The 19503-nt window shown below is 38.2% G+C and overlaps 3 protein-coding genes across 6 annotated transcripts in view; 2 read left to right on the forward strand and 1 right to left on the reverse strand.

The window, feature by feature from the left end:
- LOC119797227 (cat eye syndrome critical region protein 2) overlaps positions 1–2546 on the forward strand; it is a 56480-nt gene extending 53934 nt beyond the window's left edge. For 2 of the 3 annotated variants that reach the window (XM_038306210.1, XM_038306212.1), the window contains 2 exons: positions 232–292; positions 380–2546. In XM_038306210.1, coding sequence (XP_038162138.1) covers positions 232–283 — 52 coding nt within the window. In that variant the 3' untranslated portion in view covers positions 284–292; positions 380–2546. The remainder of the gene's footprint in view (positions 1–231; positions 293–379) is intronic. The other variant, XM_038306211.1, reaches the window with a different exon arrangement.
- Positions 2547–3388: 842 nt separating this feature from the next.
- ada2a (adenosine deaminase 2a) lies at positions 3389–11801 on the forward strand. The gene is made up of 10 exons (XM_038306217.1): positions 3389–3659; positions 4945–5251; positions 5445–5664; positions 7107–7320; positions 7412–7539; positions 7648–7738; positions 7834–7942; positions 9555–9712; positions 11003–11205; positions 11287–11801. Exons 2-10 carry the CDS (start codon positions 4945–4947, stop codon positions 11387–11389), a joined length of 1533 nt encoding a protein of 510 aa, XP_038162145.1. The 5' UTR covers positions 3389–3659; the 3' UTR covers positions 11390–11801.
- A 447-nt stretch (positions 11802–12248) lies between these two features.
- Positions 12249–16358, reverse strand: ribc2 (RIB43A domain with coiled-coils 2). Of its 2 annotated transcripts, XM_038306219.1 has the most exons (7): positions 16056–16172; positions 14322–14403; positions 13882–14181; positions 13682–13800; positions 12683–12844; positions 12442–12608; positions 12249–12364 (listed from the first exon to the last, which is right to left on the reverse strand). In XM_038306219.1, exons 1-7 carry the CDS (start codon positions 16170–16172, stop codon positions 12295–12297), a joined length of 1017 nt encoding a protein of 338 aa, XP_038162147.1. In that variant the 3' UTR covers positions 12249–12294. The 2 variants fall into 2 exon arrangements, with proteins under 2 accessions (XP_038162147.1, XP_038162146.1); XM_038306218.1 differs by having other exon boundaries at positions 13682–14181; positions 16056–16358.
- Between the last annotated feature and the right edge of the window lie 3145 nt (positions 16359–19503).

Below are 19503 nucleotides of genomic sequence, written 5' to 3' on the forward strand. Positions count from 1 at the left end.
TAACAATAACTGCAGATGTACATGACTAACAATCCTACCTGTATTTAGTCACTGTTGGGTCGTTCTTAAAGACAAACTGCCTTTTCTAGGAATGGTAGCTGGAGAATAAAGAGTCCTGTTTAATATAAAGCTGTGTGTTTCTGCAGTTAATAATACAGCTTTGGAGCAACATGTGAAAATTGCACCAAACATGCTGCTGAGGTAACTAATAAAAGTGTAAACTCATTTCAGACAACAGATGATGGCGGCTCCTGGAGGTCCTGGAAGTAAACAAGGATTGTGAAATCTCAGAGTGAGTATAAAAGTTATTTTATTTATTTATGAAACTTTTTTTTCAATCTGACTTAGTTTGACTGGATCTTTTTTCCTCCTCTTGCTGATATAGACACCCCAAAAATTTTGGAAATCCTTAACGTCAGTCCAGTACTGCCCGGGTGGATGCAGCCATTTCCTTTTCCCCAAACAGAATGAAAATGACCCACAGATGGATATGAAGCAACCATCCAGCTGGTACAAAGAACCGAATAAAAATGTGAAATAGTTTTGAGCCATGAGGATCAATCCTCTTCTCCCTCGGCTCATTGTGGCCGAGACGACTAAACCGAAGGGTTTCTCTTGTCTGGATGAAGCATGCAGCAGATGCAGTTTCCTCCCAAAGCGTTGAGACTTTTAAGGGAATCCTTCTAACCACTAGGTCAACCTGTCCAGCACAGGGGACGTTGCCTTCAGGAACACTGGATGGCTCTCTTCCACATGATCAGCCGCAGCATGGACGGAAGTCTAGCTTCTCAACAGAGCTACTGATTTGGACTGTGGTTGTCACATGTAACTCAGGTGTAGAAGAGGAGGTCCTGTGAGGAGCGGCTGACTCACAGAACCCCTCCAGATGCCTTCATCCTCTTTGTGAATGTATGAGTAAATGTTTAGAGCAGAAATGCATCACCGTAGCTGCAGATGTAAGGACATGCTAGCTGATTACTCCACCCACTGTCTATTGTCTATTTCTACCACAACTCCCAAAAACATTTCTCAACTTGAGTAATTAAGAGAAAAATATGCATCTTTCAAAGCTGCCTTCATTATTAAGAATGTCTTGAAAGGGCCTGGAAGCAATGGTGCAATTAGTATCTCTCTGATGCACTATGAAGTCCAAATCTGAGTGGCCTTTCTTAGTCGTCTATCAGTCCCATTCTCACCCCAGAAATAAAAAAAGGAAAAAAAAGAAAGAAAAAAACAGTCAAATATATATTCATCAGAGTCCTATACTACTGAGGTCCACCCTCCCTGCTGTTACATTGCACATAAATGAAACCAACCCTAAAACTAATTTCAGTTTTTAACTGCTCCTTCATGGCCCTGCTGAGCTCCAGGTGGTTTCTCCTTATTGTTCTTCCTCCTACTGTTAATAGTAAAGTTCTCAGGGTGTACAGATTTGGAAAACGGGTATTTTTATAAATCATTTGAGGAAGGAGCAGCACACCTGAAGTGAGACAGAAGCTTTGGTTTTAGTGTCTGTTTATAGTTGTGAGCACACAGCCTGCCTGCTTTAAATCTGTCTGCTCTGTGTATTTCCACTGAGAATGTGTTTTAGTTGAATCTACTTCTTATTCTACTTATTATAATTCATTTTGCATTACAGACATAATTTTAGCTTTTCATCTCATTTTCCCTGTTATGGATGACGTGCTGCAGTTTAGTCTTTCCTTTAAGAGCCCTCTTAGTGCAGTTTAGTATTGAACTGAATCTACCTCATCTAGCTGCTGAGTGCTATCCTATAGGAGTCCGTCCACCTTCACTCCTCCCTCCTCAGACTCCCAGTTGTTTTAGTCGCCTTTAGATAACAAGGTAAACCTGGCCTGGAAATCCATTGTCCAATCCATCGTGGAAAATGTAATTACGCATAGTTTGGTTGGAGGAGTAGGTGGACAAGTTCTGCTCTGTTTGTAATTAACTGGTTCGAGTTTGGGCTATAGTAACCCACATAGTTTGAGTAACTGTCATTAATTTGAGTTGTTTTGATGCAATGTCAGGAGACACTGGAGAGTTTTCTAAACGAGTTATCGTCAGTGACTTATAAAAATAATTAACAGCAAACATCAAATGAGGTAGCGCTCATCCCTGCTGTGTGACATCTGAAGGACAGTGCTGTTTTTAAACAGGTTGTGATGTCACCTTTGTTCGTGTGTGTCTGACTGTACTGGTGCACATACCAGTTAACTGGAACCGATTCTTCCTTCTTCTCTTCTGTAATTTCTCTGCACTAGTAACTAAAAAATGTAGACGTGGTTAAATGTGAATCATATTTATTTGCTCTTTTAAGAATTTTTGTAAATTGTTTTTGGACTTGTTTTAATATAAAGTTTCCCTTGATATTTTTTAAACTGTCGTCCTTTACCTCTGTTGCGTGGTGTCTTTGGGAAAAAGGGAAAATGTCTTTGGTTTTAAAATGACGTTTACATGTTCCTGTTTGACCAACATGGATTATTCTGGGAATGGATTGGAATATTTTCTATACTGCCTTAGAAATAAATAACGTTTCTCAGCTCCGAGTGTGTCTTATTTTAATTAAACTTTTGGGAAAGGTTTAGACCGAATGTCCACAGCCTGATCTCCTGTCAGCAGGACTCTGCCTGCATTCTGAACGATCCTCCAAAGCTCACCACGAGTTAAAAATTGTTTTATTCAGGCAAAAGTTGGAAAAACTGAAAACAAAAAAATATGAACCAATTCAGCATGCAATGAAGATGCTAATGAAGACACTCATGAGGAGTGTTGTTTAAACACTACAAACAGGAAAAACAAGATGTTAACAGAAGAGGGAACTATTTAGGATCAAAATTATACCTCAAGTTATAGGGTTGCTTAGTAATGTTGCAACCTCATTTAGATGTGTTTTATTTGATAGATCAGAAACTATTTGTGCATTAATGATATGCAGAAGGAATCATGTTTCACAGTGCAGATCATTTGTTTAGAGTGATCTACACTAGTAGTTTTCTGCAGTACATACGTGCTTTGCATGTAGGTAAATAAGTTGGGGCATTATTACAGGTGCATGCAAATTTTTTTTTCTGCATTCACGTAACCATAGAATTATTAGCGTTGGTCATCGCAGAATTTTTTTATTTATTTAACAAAATGCATTTAAATATTCAGCTGTCCTTATTCAAATACTGTATTGTTGATACGCGTTGATAGCATTTTATCAGATTCAAGTTAGATCTTCCTGTATAGATGTTTGAATCTATAATGAAATGTATTTTTTTCAAAACATCATAAAAACCCTCAAAAGAACCTTTTTCTTTCCGTGTTTACATCTTTAGAACAACCAATCAAAGACCGAACAACATCCTCTATCAGCCAATCGCATGACAGGAGGCGGGGCTTCGTTGCCTAGCAGTCAATGTTCCGGGTGAACTTAAGCCCCCTGTGTTCTGTTAAGGAGAGCCCGCTGCCCTGTGATCAGCAGTAGCTATCGCAGCCTGTTTATTAGTGTGACAACCCTACCAGAAAGCCCTCCGCGGTGAAACTCTTCGCTCTTCGTTAGGGGCTCCCACCCCCCACCCCCACCACACAGCTGAGTTGTTTACCAAACGTCAAGCCGCTTCGCTTTGTTCTTCTACCTGCTGTCAGATCAACGCTGCACCACCAACACTCAGGTATGTAACATTTCTTCTCCGTGTGCTCAAATAGTGACTTCCAAAGGCTCCACTTTTATGATTACATTTTTTCTTGCTTTTCTCTAATATTTAGATTAATGGCTGATCTCCTTTTAAACTGAATAGTTTCTATTCGGAAGCAGGTTGAGACAGCTGCTGAGGAAGCTGGCTTCTCTTCTCAGCTTTATTTTTGCCTCTGGTGATACAGAGGGACCTGTTTTCAGTTCTGCAAAACAGCATCGCTTCTCCTTCAGTCCCTCAGGGCTCTGTACCCATCACACCATCAAAGCCTGATCTACCTTCAGCTGCTGACATGACCTGATCTGTGAAAAAAAAACAAAAAAAACTAATATTTCTCAATTTACTTAAAATAAGATGTAAAATATGAAGAACATTCATTTTATTTAGTTTTCAAAAAAGAGAAATGTATGTATGTGGGTGTGTATCTGTTTAGCCATCAGAGTGAGGACCTTTTTTTTTTTCCAATTTCACCATCAGATTGAGGACCAGTTGTTGCTAATGGTTAGGTTTAGGGCTAAAATGTCAGTGGGTTAGGGTGAGGTATGCATTGGTAATGATGAGGTTTGGGGTTAGTTTTAGTGATAGGGCATAGAAAGGTTTGAAAATGACTGAAAATCAATGGGAACACATGGTCAACTCACTACGATAGCAGAACGTGTGTGTGTGTGTGTGTATATGAGATTTTTGAAAAGTGGATTAATAATTTGAGGAAATTAATGCTGCTTATTTCCAGTCCCATAACAGAAAAATAATAATTATAATAATAAAAAGGACACTTCAAAACATGAGTTGGTTCTGTATCATTTTTAGCCATAATTATTATGGGGGAGCTTTTGAGCAAGGAACAAAGAGCTCACTTGCAGACCCCCAGAGTGTCAAAACAGATAACTTTTTGAATTCAAAGTATTCATGTAATCCCTTTACACGCTGCTGTGTGTAACTTTACTTTATTAATATTACTATTTTTGCTCTTATTTAGTTGTTTTTCATTTATTATTATTATATTTGTTTAAACCCAGGCTGATTGTTCACTGAAAATTGTACTTATTTCTTTTGTATGTTATAAAGAATGTTCTAAAAAAGTAAAAGAATAAAAAAAAAATACATAACTTTTTAAGTGAAACAGTAGAATTATAAACCTTTAATTAAGCACATCTGCTCAGTGTAAGCATTTTTATATAAGAAAGTTTATACCAAGGTCTGTGTATTTGTTTTAGTTCGTAGTAGAGTTGGCTCTTGCTATTGGATCTATTTTATTTTTCAGATGATGGCAGTCCATCTACAGCGCCCCCTTGCAGCTATGTGTTGCCTGTTTCTGTACTGCCTGATTGGGGTACTGTCTAGTCCGGACCCCAGACTGAGAGAGGCTCTCATAGAGCTTGAGGCCTCCATGCAGACAGGAGGTCAGATGGTGCTGACGGATGCCGAGCAGCGGCTGGATGCTCTTCTATTTAAATTGAAGCAGGAGGAAATGTCCAGAGAGGATTTTCCTCCAGCCATGCATTTCTTCAGAGCCAAACATCTCATCCAGACCAGTCCCATTTTCAGGCTGTTGCAGAAGATGCCTAAAGGTAAAATAAAAAAACACATAGCTGCATGTTCTAATGGTTAAAGGTTTGACTGATGGAGTTCTTTTAATTATACATAGAAATTCTATGTATAAAAACTATTTCAAATGCTTCTAATATTAGTTGGATTCCCAGAATGACTCAAATGTTTGACATTTGAATTATTTCACTAACCACTATAATTCCACTCTGCCAGGTGGAGCTCTTCATGTCCACGATGTCTCCATGGTGGACGTAGAGTGGCTGGTGAAGAACGTCACCTACCGGCCGCACTGCTACATGTGCAGCACAGACAACATGTCCGTCAGGTTTATCTTCTCGTCTCAGTCGCCCAAACCTCTGGCTCGTTGCTCTCCCTGGGTCCTGCTGGAGAACCTTCGCGCTAAGATAGTCAACACAACAGATCTAGACAACAGGTGACCCCTGCTTTTAACAAGTGGATATTAAGCAAAAGAATCAGTATTTAAAGGTGATCGCTACTAATTTAGCTCCTCTCGGCCAGACTGTATGTGGGGCACTCTTGCTTACCTGTTCTCATTCTTAGACTTAGAAAAACGTTATTGTCATCTTGTATACACAGAGTGTATACAAAACAAAAAATTTGATGCATACAGCTTTTCAAGAGTGAAATGAAAATTACCATTTATAAAGTGCAGCAGTGATCGGAATTTAAACAGTGTAAAGTCACAGTGCAAAAGGGATTGATATGGAAAGGTTCGGTTCAGTGCAATTAAGAAAATGAATAAATATGGTGCAAAATGCAGTAGAACATTGAGTTATGTTCTATTTAAAGGGATTAGGAAAAAAATCTGCCATGTTGGTAGTGCAAATGTGACGTTTACAAGTGTGATGCAGAGTCTCGATCAGAGTTTTATCAGTGAGCTGAGTTATTTTCCACGTCCGGTAATGCTAAAGCTTACCAAAGCAAACATTTAACTTGGAAGTTTTGAAGAAAAGCAACAACCTCTGAAGCCGCATTCCTTTTTGAATTTGGCAGCAAAACTCAAAAGCGTGACTAATATTCACTCTCATTTTACCTTTTTTTCTTTTTTTGGCTTGAATATGAGGAGAGTAACGCAGAGAAGAAGCCATTTTTATAGAGCTATCACAGAGCTGTTGGGATCTGGAAACACCTGAGCGCAATCTGTCATGCCTTGAACCTAAAATTCCTATTAGGCAGAATACTTTCAAATGTCAATATTTATGTTTTGGACCCTTCAAAAATTTATAAACAAGTATTTATAGACTAACTATTTTTGTTTTTAATACAATTTATGCATTTATTCGACATCACTCTAAATATTCTGTGGATGTATTTTTTTTATTATGTTTTTGATAAAAAAAAAAAATAAAAGCTAGAATCCTTAATAAAATAAATTATTTTTGAAATAATAAATATATATATATATATATATATATTATTTTCTGAATTAATAAGCCAGAAAAAATCTTTCTATTAAATTCAAAGATTTATTGTATTTCTTTCACCGTTATTTATATAGTTTGATGTCCATGCTTTAATACTTTGAATAAGCTGCTGCTGTAATTTAGATATTAGTAAAAGATAAACAGAGGGAATCCCTTTTCCATTTAAGGACTGAATTTATTGTTCTATTAATGCATGCTGAGATTTATAGACAGGAAAGCTGTCCAGCTTTAACTGAAACAAATATGAACAAATATGAAAGCCTTTTACTTGTAGCTTTAAACTAATTACACTTTTACTACTTCTGAATCACTCCTTTGGACATTTAATACTTTAAAAGCTCCATGCATTAAAATGTTGTAAATAAACCAACATAAAAATTATGCCCAAGTCCAAATGGGCCTTATTTCTCCTTATCTTTATCATCTTCAGCATCAGGGGCAACCTGAGCCTCTTCACTGACCGGGATCCGGAGGCAGTCTACCCCAGTCAGGACGTGGTTTGGGATCGGTTCGAGCAGGCCTTCCAAGCCGTGTGGGGTCTGGTCACTTATGCTCCAGTATTCAGAGATTATTTCTACCAGGGCCTGACCCAGTTCTACACGGACAACGTCATGTATCTGGAACTGCGTGCTATGCTCCCAGAGGTATGGTATTAAAAGCTCTCCCCTGGATGTGGTCCTATTTGTCTCAGATCCGCCCAGTTCATATGATGTTACAGCAAACATTGGTGCACAGGTGTATGAACTGGATGGCAGCACACATAACAAAGCATGGACCATGAAGACCTACCAGGACATTACCAAGCAGTTTGTGTCGACGCACCCAGACTTCTTTGGAGCGAGAATCATTTTTACACATCAAAGGTGAAGTGCCTGCCTCTGTTATCCCCTGAGTCAGCACCAAGTGCTGAAACATTTAGAGAACATTTAAGATTTTTTTTAACTGCTGATCTTTTTTGTTTTGTTTTTTAGGCGAGCAAATATATCGGCAGTAGCTGAAGCTGTGAAAGAGGCAATGCAGCTAAAGAAAGACTTTCCTGATTTCCTGGCTGGCTTTGACCTGGTGAGATCCTGCAACCATAACCGTCAGTTCAGCGAAATATGGTTTAGGTTTTTGTTCTCTTTGTAAAGCTTTAAACTCTGGGTCTGCTTTATCAGGTGGGTCGGGAAGACCGAGGCAAACCCCTGTGGTACTTTAGAGATGCTTTGTCACTCCCTGCAAAGAAAGGCATCCAGCTTCCTTTCTTTTTCCATGCTGGAGAGACGGGTGAGTTTATCCAACCGCAGGCTAGTTGTAAAGGTAGCATCACAAGATTCACAAGATATTTGAGATTCATAAAAAACAAGTGAACTACAACAAAACAGCTTTGTGACTTATATAACTTAAACTTATTGTTTTCCTTTATTTTGATGAAATGTAAAGATATGTTTTCGCTGCTGAATATTTATCTGGGAAGTAGCTTCACTATTAATTATTGATTATTACCCAAAGATAGAAACAAGACAGATTCTCCTGCAGGATGTTCTGGAAGAGGGGGAAAAAATTACAATCCCATCTATTACAGGAAGTCATCTTGAGAAAAGCAAGCCAGCCCCAGATCATCACCCAACCATCACCTTGTCTGATGGACTAATGTTTGGTTTCATAGATGCTGTTAGTTCGAGAGCAGATCTAACAGGCCCTATACCATTCTAAAAGGCTCACCTCCATCTCATCACAGCACAGATTATTTTCTCTTGATTCTTTTGGATCCTCCAGATGTTTTTTGGTGAAAGAGGGATGAGCCTCTACATTCTTTTGGGTCAGCAGTGGTTCTGGTCTTGGAACTTCCATGGAGGAGAGTTCTTTTTGATCATTGGATCATGACCTCTGACCTTAGCCGAGGCAGAGATCTTTTTCATTTTGTTGTGGGTTTGTTCTGGGTTTCTCTTTGACCTCTTGAAGTAACGTTTGGGAGGGTTCTCCACTGCTGCATTTTTCTGCAGTCGATCACAGTTCTCACTCTATCAAAGCCTTAAGGGCTGGTTATGCTCCTGCAGCAGTGTTTCGCAATGAGCTTGTTGCAGATATTTTTGATTTATTCCCAAGCGTGGTCTATGTAGTTCTATGCGATATGTTATTCCACGCCACAACGCATGAGGGACAATCATGAACTAGCTGTGGGTCTAGATACGGCCGAGAAAGTGGGGGCAAGTTTGCGGGACAGCAGAGGGACATGAGGGGCGAAAAAGAGCGGGGTTCCAGGTGGAAAAAAGGTCCCAGCATTCTTGCGCACCTCGCTCTTCTAGCTGGTCCAACTTCACGAGTCATTTTCCACAATGGCGGTCATACAAACAAAACAAGCTGGTACGGTACCAAACAGGAAATACGCATAGTGTAGAGCGCCCAGGTCACCTACAGTGTAGGTCACCTACATTTTTGGAGAGGTGCAGCAAAGTGTCTGTGGAGGGGGCGGGGGCACATTTACGTTCCCTACGACACACACGCAGAAGACCTGGTTTATGAGTTTAAACCTGGCTTTAGAAATATATTTATAACCCTTTGTTTTTCTACTTTTTAAAAAAAAATTTATTTAAAGATAATGTATTGATTTTTAAGTTGTTTCTGTTTAAATGTTTATCTGCTGGTCCGATTGTTAAAAAAAAAAAAAAAAAAAAGAAATCACAGCAAATTCCTGATTTAACAAGAGGGGAGTTCTGTTTTTTAGAAAGTCTGGTTGGTTCAGACATTTTTTTTCCTCTTAATTAATATAATCTTCATATTAACTCAGGGTCTTTATTTAAAATCCCAGCAAACACAAGTTATTTCAGAATTTAACTGGAATCTTTTTTTTTTAAAGCATTTCTATTGCGTGTCTGTTGTGTTTTGTTGTGTGCAGATCTTGAGGGCACTGAGGTGGATCAGAACCTCTTAGATGCTCTGCTCCTGAACACATCTCGTATCGGCCATGGATTTGCTCTGCTGCGGCATCCAGTGGCCAAAGATTTATCCAGGAAGAGAGGGGTGGCGGTGGAGGTCTGCCCCATCTCTAACCAGGTACACTGACCACTGCTGCTGCATTTCTCTCAGAATCCTCTGAAACTGCTAAACTACTACAGGTGCATCTCATTAAAGCAGATCGTGACCGCAGGTATTATTCATTATATTACCTTACAGGGTAATATAATGAATGTTATGCTTATAGCTCAAATAAAAAAAAAAAGTTGGTAGAGAAATTATAATTTTGCATCAAACCATTTAAACATATCATAAACTCACATCCTGCATAATGCTAGAGAAGATGACTGACTTGACAAGTTTTTGACAGTCAGTCATTGACCTCCCTACATTAGGAGGCTAAGCTGCAAAAGGTGTTTATAGAGTGGAAGGGGGGTGGGGGGTGGGGATTGGGAGCAGAAAAAACGGGAACAAGCACTGGAGGAGTTGCAATTGTTGAAGCAACTCCGGTAAAAAAATCAGGATAAAAAAACTCAGCCTGATCCAGAGCATGGGCTACAACTGTCCTAGAAAGAAGCCGGTTCTGAACCAAAGAGGATTTTGGTCCAGTCTCTTTTCTGGTTACAACAGGAATGATGCTGTTAAAGTTTGCATTTTTTATTTATTTTTTAAGTAAAGTCTGGACAGACAATTGGAATAATCCAGATCTTATTTCCCAGCAGGTCTTAACACCAGTCCACCCTGTCATAAATCCCATTACCTGCTCTAATGAATATGGTGTTACTGTGAACCATCCAAAGAACGATGGATGCAGATGATCTGAAGCTCTGCTATTAAAGCAACCTGGCTTTCTGAAAAGCTCAATAAAAACCAGAGGAGACTCTCCCCTCAATGTAGTGATGCAGGAATTTATCCATATGGAGCCCAGATTCAGAACTATGACCACATACTTTACAGAACCTGTAGAAACCTTCCATTAAAATCCTGATTTATTTTAATTTAACTGTAAGCGTGAATCATCAAAATGAAATAGAATGGATTCTTGCATAATTAGTCTATATAAGGCCCAGCTTTTAGTTTCAGTTACTAAAGTAAGTTAGATTTATGGCTAAAATATTAGAAATAATGCCCATCAGAAAGCTATTTGTGTTAAATGGTTGCTGTTTTAGCTGTTGTTTGGTGTCCGTCATCACATCTCCGATTATTTTTCAGGTCAGTAACATTAAATTAATGCTTTAAGCTTTATGTTTGTGACTCTGATATTACATTTTATCAGCTGGGAGCCAGAATCAAGAGAAGAAAACCTTATATCTATGAGCGAGTGTCAGTCTCTGACAAATGGAAACTTTCAGTGCTTCTGTAATTTATTTATGTCGAACTGTATTTTAGGTTTTAAAGCTTGTGAACGATTTACGGAACCATCCAGCTGCTGCTCTCATGTTGGAAAATCATCCACTGGTCATCAGCTCTGATGACCCAGCCATGTTCGGGGCTTCTGGTCTTTCTTACGACTTCTATGAAGCCTTTGTGGGCTTCGGGGGCATAAAGTCCCACATCGGCTCCCTTAAAGAGCTGGCCATGAACTCCATCAGGTGAGGCTTTGCCAGGATGCGGGTAAAGCTCGGTGCTTTGGGTCATGACTTGCTCTGAACCTTTTTCCATCTGTGTTTCAGGTACAGTTCTTTGTCTCGAGAACAACAGAAAGAGGCGCTGCTTCTGTGGCAGAGGAGATGGAACACATTTGTGACTGAAAATGAGTTTCTGAAAATCAACTAGAACTTTTTTCTGACCTTCATACCCGTTTCAACTGTCCCACTAAAGCAGGTCCTCTTTGAGCTGCTTCCTGTCTGACCTAATATGGGCACAGACCAGGACTTCCTCTTCTTTATTGTAGAAGAAGAGAAGAAGAACGAGGAGGATTAGGTCTGATCAAATATGCGGAAAGGAAGTGGAATAGATGCTCAGCTTACACATCATTTCATGATTAATCTGGTTTTATCTTCTTAATAGAAACTTTTTTTTTTCTTTTTTCAGAATGGTTTACAGGGATTTGGTTTTACAATCTTTATTTTATATGTTGTTTATGTTTGTGTCAAAGAAAAAACCTTCATAAGGTTTGTATGTAGATGTGATCTGTTTGTTTTCTAACATTTGCACATTTAATCCTGACTAAATTGACTGAGATGAATCCATTCAACGTTTATTGAAACACTTTAAACAGCTGCAGCAGCAACCTGTTGGTCATAGAGCTGCTCCTTTGTGTCCATCAACACCTTCGGGTTCAGTTTTATAGTTTATAATTTAAACTGAAAACAGCAGGAGTTGGATTAGGATTACAGTAGGACTCTAATGGTGTGACTTCTGATAGGGGCAGAATGCTTTAGCTGTGTGTCAGGTTTTTGTTTTTTGTTTTACCATTTTGAACTATTTTATTAATTTATGTGATCAGATGATCACATAAATTATTATTAAAACTATTATTATTATAATTAATGCAGATAAAAATATGCAAGCTGTGAAAAATCAGCTTATAATATTAAATGGCTGGCAGACTGTAAACAGGTCTCTAGGGTTTAAATGTTTAAAGCAGACAAAAAGAGAAATATTTTTTGCATTGGCTCCGTTTATTTTTTTACGCTCCTCTTGCAGCAGAACTGTTGGTTTTCTCCAGTGATTCCCCCTCATCTGCTGCAGGTGTTGAAATTGGAGAAGAAGCTGTCTTCAATGTTTCCTCTTTTAAGATCTGGCTTCCTTTAAATGAGACAAGTTAAAATCAGTCTGAGGAGTGAGGAGACTTTAACAGCGGGTTCCTCTATAACGCTACTGACCGTTGTTTTTGGGTTTGTGCCAGCTGAACATTAAAGCTGTCCAGGTGTCTCCTCAGCTGCTTGTTCATCCTTGCTTGCTGCCGCTCCATCAGCAGAGCTTTACGGGCCGAATCCAGTCGGATATTATTGTAGAAGTCCTCCTCTCGCTTCTTCTCCAACTCCAACCTCTAGAGGACCAGATCCATCTGCAGATGAGCTACTTTTTTATCTGGACTGGTGTTTCTCTGGTTGTTAGTCTTACCTTCTTCTCCTCGATTTGGCCTTGCTGGAACTGAGTGACCTGCTGCAGGGTCTCAGGCTGAGGTCTCCTGTCATCACTGGGACAAAGGCCAGGGACCCCCACAGCGGTTGGGACACAGTCTTCATCACGCCGCTGCCTTTCCTCATTACCTTTTTCCTCAAGCTTGTTTAAAAAAAAAAAAAAAAAGCTAAATAAAGTATTGATAAGGCTTGATTCTTTCCCACTCTGCCTCAGCTGTAGATTTTAAAATATTGCATCCAATGATTTAATTTCAATTACAATCGCACCAAACAGGGAAAAAAACTTTGAGAAGATTCGGTTTGTCAAAATAAAATATGGTAATGATAAATCGATAACTACAAATTAGAGCATAATTCTTATATATTCCCAAACACTAAGTTTGTTTAATTAAATGATTGGATGCAAACTATCGGTACTTTCACATACCAGGAAGCAGATTTCTCATCTTCATCAAAATATCTATTTTATACAGAGGCTTAAAAGTTTAATCAAATCCAGTCAAAACTTCCAAGAGCGCATCTCACAACTTGAAAACAAACTTCTTATCGCAGGAATGGATGTAGAGATGCTGAGTTTGGAAGTAGAGAACAAAACATAGTTCATACAAACCAATATTGTATGATCCTAGTTATCCCTATTATATAAATTCACAACAAAAAGACAATATTTGGGCAGAAACAACATATGCTGGACGCTGATTGGGATTTTTTTTTTAATATGTCATTAAATTAAGCATGAATTTCCATATGTTTTGCTCCTATCAATTTGATAATAATATAGCGTATGCTCCCCTCGAGCTCCGAGGAAGACTTTTATATATATATAATTCGGCTCTGTGGACATCATTAAAAAACCTGGTGGCTGTAATTTATCTACACCTCGCTTATTCTGCCAAACTTTGATATTTTTAAAGCCACATAACCTTCATGTGTGTAATCATGTAACTGAAGGGCTGACCTAAATGAAAAGATATCTTACCTTGCCTAGGTTGTAGGTTGTAATGGCAATGCTGTCTGCTTTTCTCTTCTCCATCTCAAGGTTCTGGAGTTTTAGAGCTTCTTTATCCATTTCTACTCTCCTCTGGTCGTGGTTCAGCTCTAAAGTCCAGAATGAAAGACAGAAGCATAAACTATCAGTGAACTCAGGATTGTGTCCTTTAAGCACAGCATTCGCCCTACCTTCAAGCTTTTGTTGCTGCCTGTCCTCCTCCTGCTCCTCCTGCTGCTGGATGAGCCAGGCTCTGAGCTGCTCCCTCTGTCTCTGCTGTCGGTTCTTTTGCTCTGGGTCCTCGCCTACAAAGTTGGCCAGAACCATCTGAGATGTAGCGTCTGGGTCGTTCAAATCAAACCCACATCTATTCGAAGGCTGCTGGTTCTGGTGCCAGAAGGAGGCCATTGCCTTCTCCATCTTGCGCTTCTCCTTGTCTTGTCTTCTCTGGATCAGGCAAGCAGCTTTGTTGTATTGTTGCATGGCAGCATCTGTTTAGAAACGACATATACCGTTCACCAGGATGCACCATTTATGAAAGCATCACTTGCATATTAATGAATGTTATATAAGGTTATTTTGAGCTAGTCAGGCTTTATCTTTGCTATAGGCTTATTCTGAATAAACTCACCATAGGCATTTTGTTCTCCTTTGGCTGCTTCCTCTTGTCTCTTCTTCTCTTGCATTTGCATATCTAAGGCGTCTTTATCCACCTGGAACCGGACCAGAATTTTCAGGAGTGATTTCTGCTATATATGCATATATATATATATATATATATATATATATATATGCATATATAACGGATGTACAAGTGACCAATCCTTTCTCTCCTCCCTGTGACCATATCTGCAGCACTGTCTCTGGTCATCTACAATTTTGGGGAGGCGCACCAGAGTGTCTGCGTAAGGGGTGGGGAGCATATCTACATTAACTGTGACACACAAGCAGACGACCTGGTTTCTGAGCACAAACCATGCTTAACTCTTTGTGCTCTCTTTCCTCCTCTGACAGATAAAGTTCCTCGGAACTCGTCTGCCTGGCTGTACGGGCCTACCTGTGGAGCTAATTAACATTCTTTGCTTCTTTCTGTATCTCTGCTTCTGTCTCCTTGAACCCCAGTCGGCCTCAGCAGGTGGCCTCTCACACTGGGCCTGGTTCTGTTGGAGGTTTTTTCCTGTTCAAAGGGAGTTTTCCTCTTCACTTTCGCTACAAGCATGCTTGGTGTTAGGGATTGAAACTTGGTCATTAGAAGTCAGATTAATGTTTACTGTTTGATGTTTCACAGATTTTAAAGTTATTTTTATATATAAACAATGTTTCTTACCAGCAGTTTGGTTTAAGTACATCATGTTTTATTTGGTTCAGCACATGTAGTGCTGTATATGACCAGTAGGGGGAGCCCTGGAACTTTCTCCTCAGCCAATACATGCTGAGAATGTGAAATGTATATGAAATCTCCATAAGAGGAACAAATTAATAATGATGAAGCTGAGAATTTTACCTCTACATTCAAACTTAACTATAATATCCTAAGATACAGTTTGAAATAGTGTGTTTAGTATTATCCTTGACAAACTCTTCATTGTCCATCCAGAGCCTAGATTACAAAATACTATATTATAGTCTCCTACTCAATTTAGGAAAAGGAACAGTTTTCATCCTAATCCTTAAAAAATCCTTAAACAACTATAGATTTATTTTTCAGAGTTTTGAAGCTTCCTTATTTAGTTTGTAACAAAGTACTGAAAGTGAACCATGCTTTTCTACTTTTTATAACAGCACATGGATTCCAGAGGAACTTTGCTTTGGATATCACCATACTTGTGCTACACAGAAGCTTCCTTATATGCTGATTTGGTAATCTCTTGTCAATTAAATTGATTCAGACAACTTTTAGAACAAGTGTCTTTGCAAACCTTTCATATAAATACAAAATGTAATTCCATTAATACTATTGTTCCAAAAGAAATGCCTTACTACTGAGGTAAACTTTGTACCTCAGGAAGTTTTCTCAGCTGAAAAGGGCACAATTATTCTCAAATAATTCTGCAACAAAGGTAATACCTTTATCAATCCAACTTTTATTATAAAAGCTTTGTTGTTGGTAGTAATATGACATTATTCCAAAACTGTTCTTTATGCGGGGAGAATTAGTGTGCATAACAAGTGAGTAAGGCTTGATGATAAAACTTTGAAAGCTTAGATACAATAAAGTAATTTAATCCTCCTACAATGTTAAACATGGTGTGTGGAAGATAATCCCATAAAGATTCTGGTAACGTAATTGAGCTGGGATCCTAGACATATAAAAAAACAAAACAGTGACGTCACACCTGATACATATTGCCCAGTAGAGACTCACCCCCATCGTCCTGAGCTTGTCATTAAAAATCCTCTCCTTTCTCTCCATCTCTCTCTTGCGGCGCCTCTCCACACTCTCTCTGGCGACGCGCTCCGAAATCAACTCGCCGTTAAACATTTTTACTCGTGTGAAAAACCGCTTCTTCGATCACTTCTCTTCTCCGCCGGCAACTTTTTGTATCAAAGTGGTTGCTAGGTAACCATTGTGCTCGGGTTCTTCCGTTAATTTCCGGTAAAATAAACGGAAAAACAGTAAACGGTAAAATAAAATAATAATTATTGAATATTAATTTCACTTGCTCATTGGAACATATATACATATATATATATCATGGGCGTAGGTTTGCATAGGGACCATAGGGACATGTCCCTACCAAAATTTTGAACCGACCTAATTGTCCCGACCAATAATTGGATGTGAGCAACATGTTTATAATTTACAGCAGTAGTTGTTGCAGCAGTGGCTTCTTTTCCTCTCGCAGCTCCTCTGCCTGGTCTCTCCTGTCCCTTTCATGTAGCAGCGCATGGAACTGTGCTGCGCTGTTTAACTCAACTCTCATTGGTTGTTCCATAGATATCCATAATAAAGGCCTTTATTATGGATATCTATGGGTTGTTCTGCCTTAAGTTCCGCCTTCTCTCTCTCTGATTGGCTGTTTTCTAGTCCGCGTGTGCTTGGAGCACAACATTGAAAATTTATTCACACTAGAATGCAGCGGTTACTACAATTAATATTAGGCTACAAAACTAGTCCCAATAAAAAAAATGAATATCATGTACACTAAAAAACAAAAACCTTTTTTTTCTTTTATAAAACGAAATATTCTGAGTCAGCCAGGCAAGGGAGTAGGTTTAATTTCAACTTTGGTAGGGACACTATTCTTCAGTTTCATTGGTCCTCTGCAAAAAATATGCATGCTCTTTTTTAATGCTTAATGTGAGCTTCAGGGCTCATTTTGTTAAAAGAGAACAGCAGCATTTCTTGCTACATTAATACAAATCTTATAAGCACTACATGCACTAGATGCTGTTTATCAATGTTTAAAGCATCACTGGCTCTGATGAATGTGGAATTAGGACTTTTTCCACTTTGAAAAGGATTGCATTTAAATTTACCTGCGACTAAGACAGTGTCTGTTTAACCAAATATAGTCTATAATATGTGGATTTATCCTGTGTTTTCTTCTGAAGATAGAGAATTGTGCAGAGGTAAAACCCACTCTTATTTTTTTTTTAATCTAATATGCTCTCTCTGGATCATGCAAAATAATACATTCAAGGGACGGCAAATACATGTATTATAATTACATGTGCACTGGAACTAGTAGAGGAACTGACACTGAGCATTTAAAATATTAATATTAGAAGTTGTACATCTGGGCTGTTGTTACTCTGTGTAGCGAATATCATGTATTTTATCTATGGCTGAAACAATTAATCATATTAACAAATTATTTAAATAATCGTGAACTAATTTAGTAATTGATTAATCGTAAACTGGAGTATAGGGCCACTAAAATGTGCCTTTAGCCGACAGAGCGACCCACTTAGAGCAGGAATTATACCAAGATTGTAAAAAATATGTAAACATTTTGCATTTAAGAAGTAAAAAAAAAATAGTTTTTGTCTGTCAATATTCTCCATCCAGAACTCCATCCATCCTTTTTCTTTACACGCTTGTCCCAAGTCGGGTCGCGAGGGGTGCTGGTGCCTATCTCCAGCAGTCAATGGGCGAGAGGCGGGGTCCTTCCAGAACTCCTCCAAAGGAAACATTTAAACGTTTCTGTTTCACCTGGTTTCATTTCATAAAAGATCTTCTTTAATGAGCCTTTGGCTATCTGATTAAAAGATAAAATAAAAGAAATCCTAATGTTGTTAACTTACATTTCTCAAGTTCCACAAATAAAAAAACTCTCTCCTGCTTCTTTACAGAACTCCAATCAGAAGCTTTCGCCTGTTTTAGCGTAGATAATAAGTTTTTAATTTGGACTAGTTTCGTAGCCCAATATTAATTTATTTTAGCGTCTTTTTTTTTTTTGCGCTCCAAGCACCCGCGCCACGCCCGCACCAGGGGCGGATCTAGAAAAATATTTATGGGGTGGGAAGAGGGGGGCAGGAATTTTTTAGGGGTGGCAATTTGTTTACACTGAATTTAATCACAGTTATCACAGTTTGGTGTTTCATGTGAAACAGTTCATATTAATAATACATCGTACAATGTGATCTCACTTAATAGGAGATAGAAGAATGATAACACTACTTCTAGAGGGGCCTTATGACAGGAAAGGTATCAAGGTAAGACACAGGTGCTGAGTGGCAGATGTGTGAGATTGACTGTCAGAGAGGCAGCTTTGCAGCATTTGCACAAGAAGAAACTATAGAAAGAAAAAGTTACCCATCATAGATCTATGGACTGAGCTGTACTAAAGTGAGCATAACTACACAGTAGAAATAAATGGGTCAAGGCACCCGAACAAGGTACTGGACATCTATGTACTGTTTACTCTGAACACACATTTACCACATTTTTTCCTCAGTAACTTGACATACAGCAGTTACGGCAACATGAAAGGGACATTTCATGCATGTAAATATGCTGTAGATAGAGCTGTATATGGAGGACCAACTCTGCCATATTTAAAAATAAATACAGAAATAAATAAATGCTCAATAAATAAATAAGCATACAATTAATTGCCACCAAAAATACAATCAACAAATAAATGTAATTAGAAATTATATTATAATGGCAGGCAGAAATGTTAAAAGGGCAGGCAGAAAGAAATAGCGGCAAAGAAATAACTAGGGTAAAAATAAGAAAAAATTAGTAAAAAAAAAAGAAAAAAATTATTAAATAAAAAAAATAAATACTAAGAGGAGAAATTTTTTTATTAATAAACAGAACAAAAATAATGAGATTGATAACATGCACATATAATGTAAAATACTTTTTAAAAACTATTAAGTTAGAATTTTAGAAAAAATGATAGAGTGAGATTATAAAATGGAAAGAAATGAAGAAAAGTAAAATAAGGTTAAGAATTTATTAAAAAGCAAAAGAATAGAAAATAAAGAGAAGGCCAAATTTAAAGAGTTATTTATATAGCAGATTTATGGAATAGCTGGTTATTAATTTATGTTTCTATTAAGCATGTATTTTGTTGTTTGTATTTTGTGGGTACAGGTAGTGGGGCAATTTTAATTGAATGTATGCTATTTTTTATTTAGAAGCATTTTTTAGTGTGCTGGTAGTTTATGTTGTAAAATAATGGCAGAGTTGGTTTCCTCTCCGTAGACTGCCGTGTATCAAATACAAGAGCAAGATCAACTCTAAAAGGCGCGTGGGTGGTTCTGTATGTTACAACTCGCAAAATCTCCACAAATCCTGAAGAGAGAAGCAAGCATGTTATTAAAAAAAAACATTTTAGCTTTGGGTTGAGTAGGTTCTT

The sequence above is a fragment of the Cyprinodon tularosa genome, unplaced genomic scaffold (assembly GCF_016077235.1).
Source record: "Cyprinodon tularosa strain WSP-4 unplaced genomic scaffold, ASM1607723v1 ctg576, whole genome shotgun sequence".
NCBI classification, from domain to species: Eukaryota; Metazoa; Chordata; class Actinopteri; order Cyprinodontiformes; family Cyprinodontidae; genus Cyprinodon; species Cyprinodon tularosa.

What these genes read in the sequence shown, in the direction of transcription:
- ada2a (XM_038306217.1), top strand. Translation starts at nt 4,945, where the DNA reads ATGATGGCAGTCCATCTACAGCGCCCCCTTGCAGCTATGTGTTGCCTG. An exon ending in GTTGCAGAAGATGCCTAAAG is followed by an intron (nt 5,252 to 5,444) that starts GTAAAATAAAAA and finishes CCACTCTGCCAG; the next exon opens with GTGGAGCTCTTCATGTCCAC. An exon ending in TGCGTGCTATGCTCCCAGAG is followed by an intron (nt 7,321 to 7,411) that starts GTATGGTATTAA and finishes ATTGGTGCACAG; the next exon opens with GTGTATGAACTGGATGGCAG.
- ribc2 (XM_038306218.1), bottom strand. Translation starts at nt 16,172, where the DNA reads ATGTTTAACGGCGAGTTGATTTCGGAGCGCGTCGCCAGAGAGAGTGTG. An exon ending in ACAAGCTCAGGACGATGGGG is followed by an intron (nt 14,404 to 16,055) that starts GTGAGTCTCTAC and finishes GTCCGGTTCCAG; the next exon opens with GTGGATAAAGACGCCTTAGA. An exon ending in GCACAAACCCAAAAACAACG is followed by an intron (nt 12,365 to 12,441) that starts GTCAGTAGCGTT and finishes TCTCATTTAAAG; the next exon opens with GAAGCCAGATCTTAAAAGAG.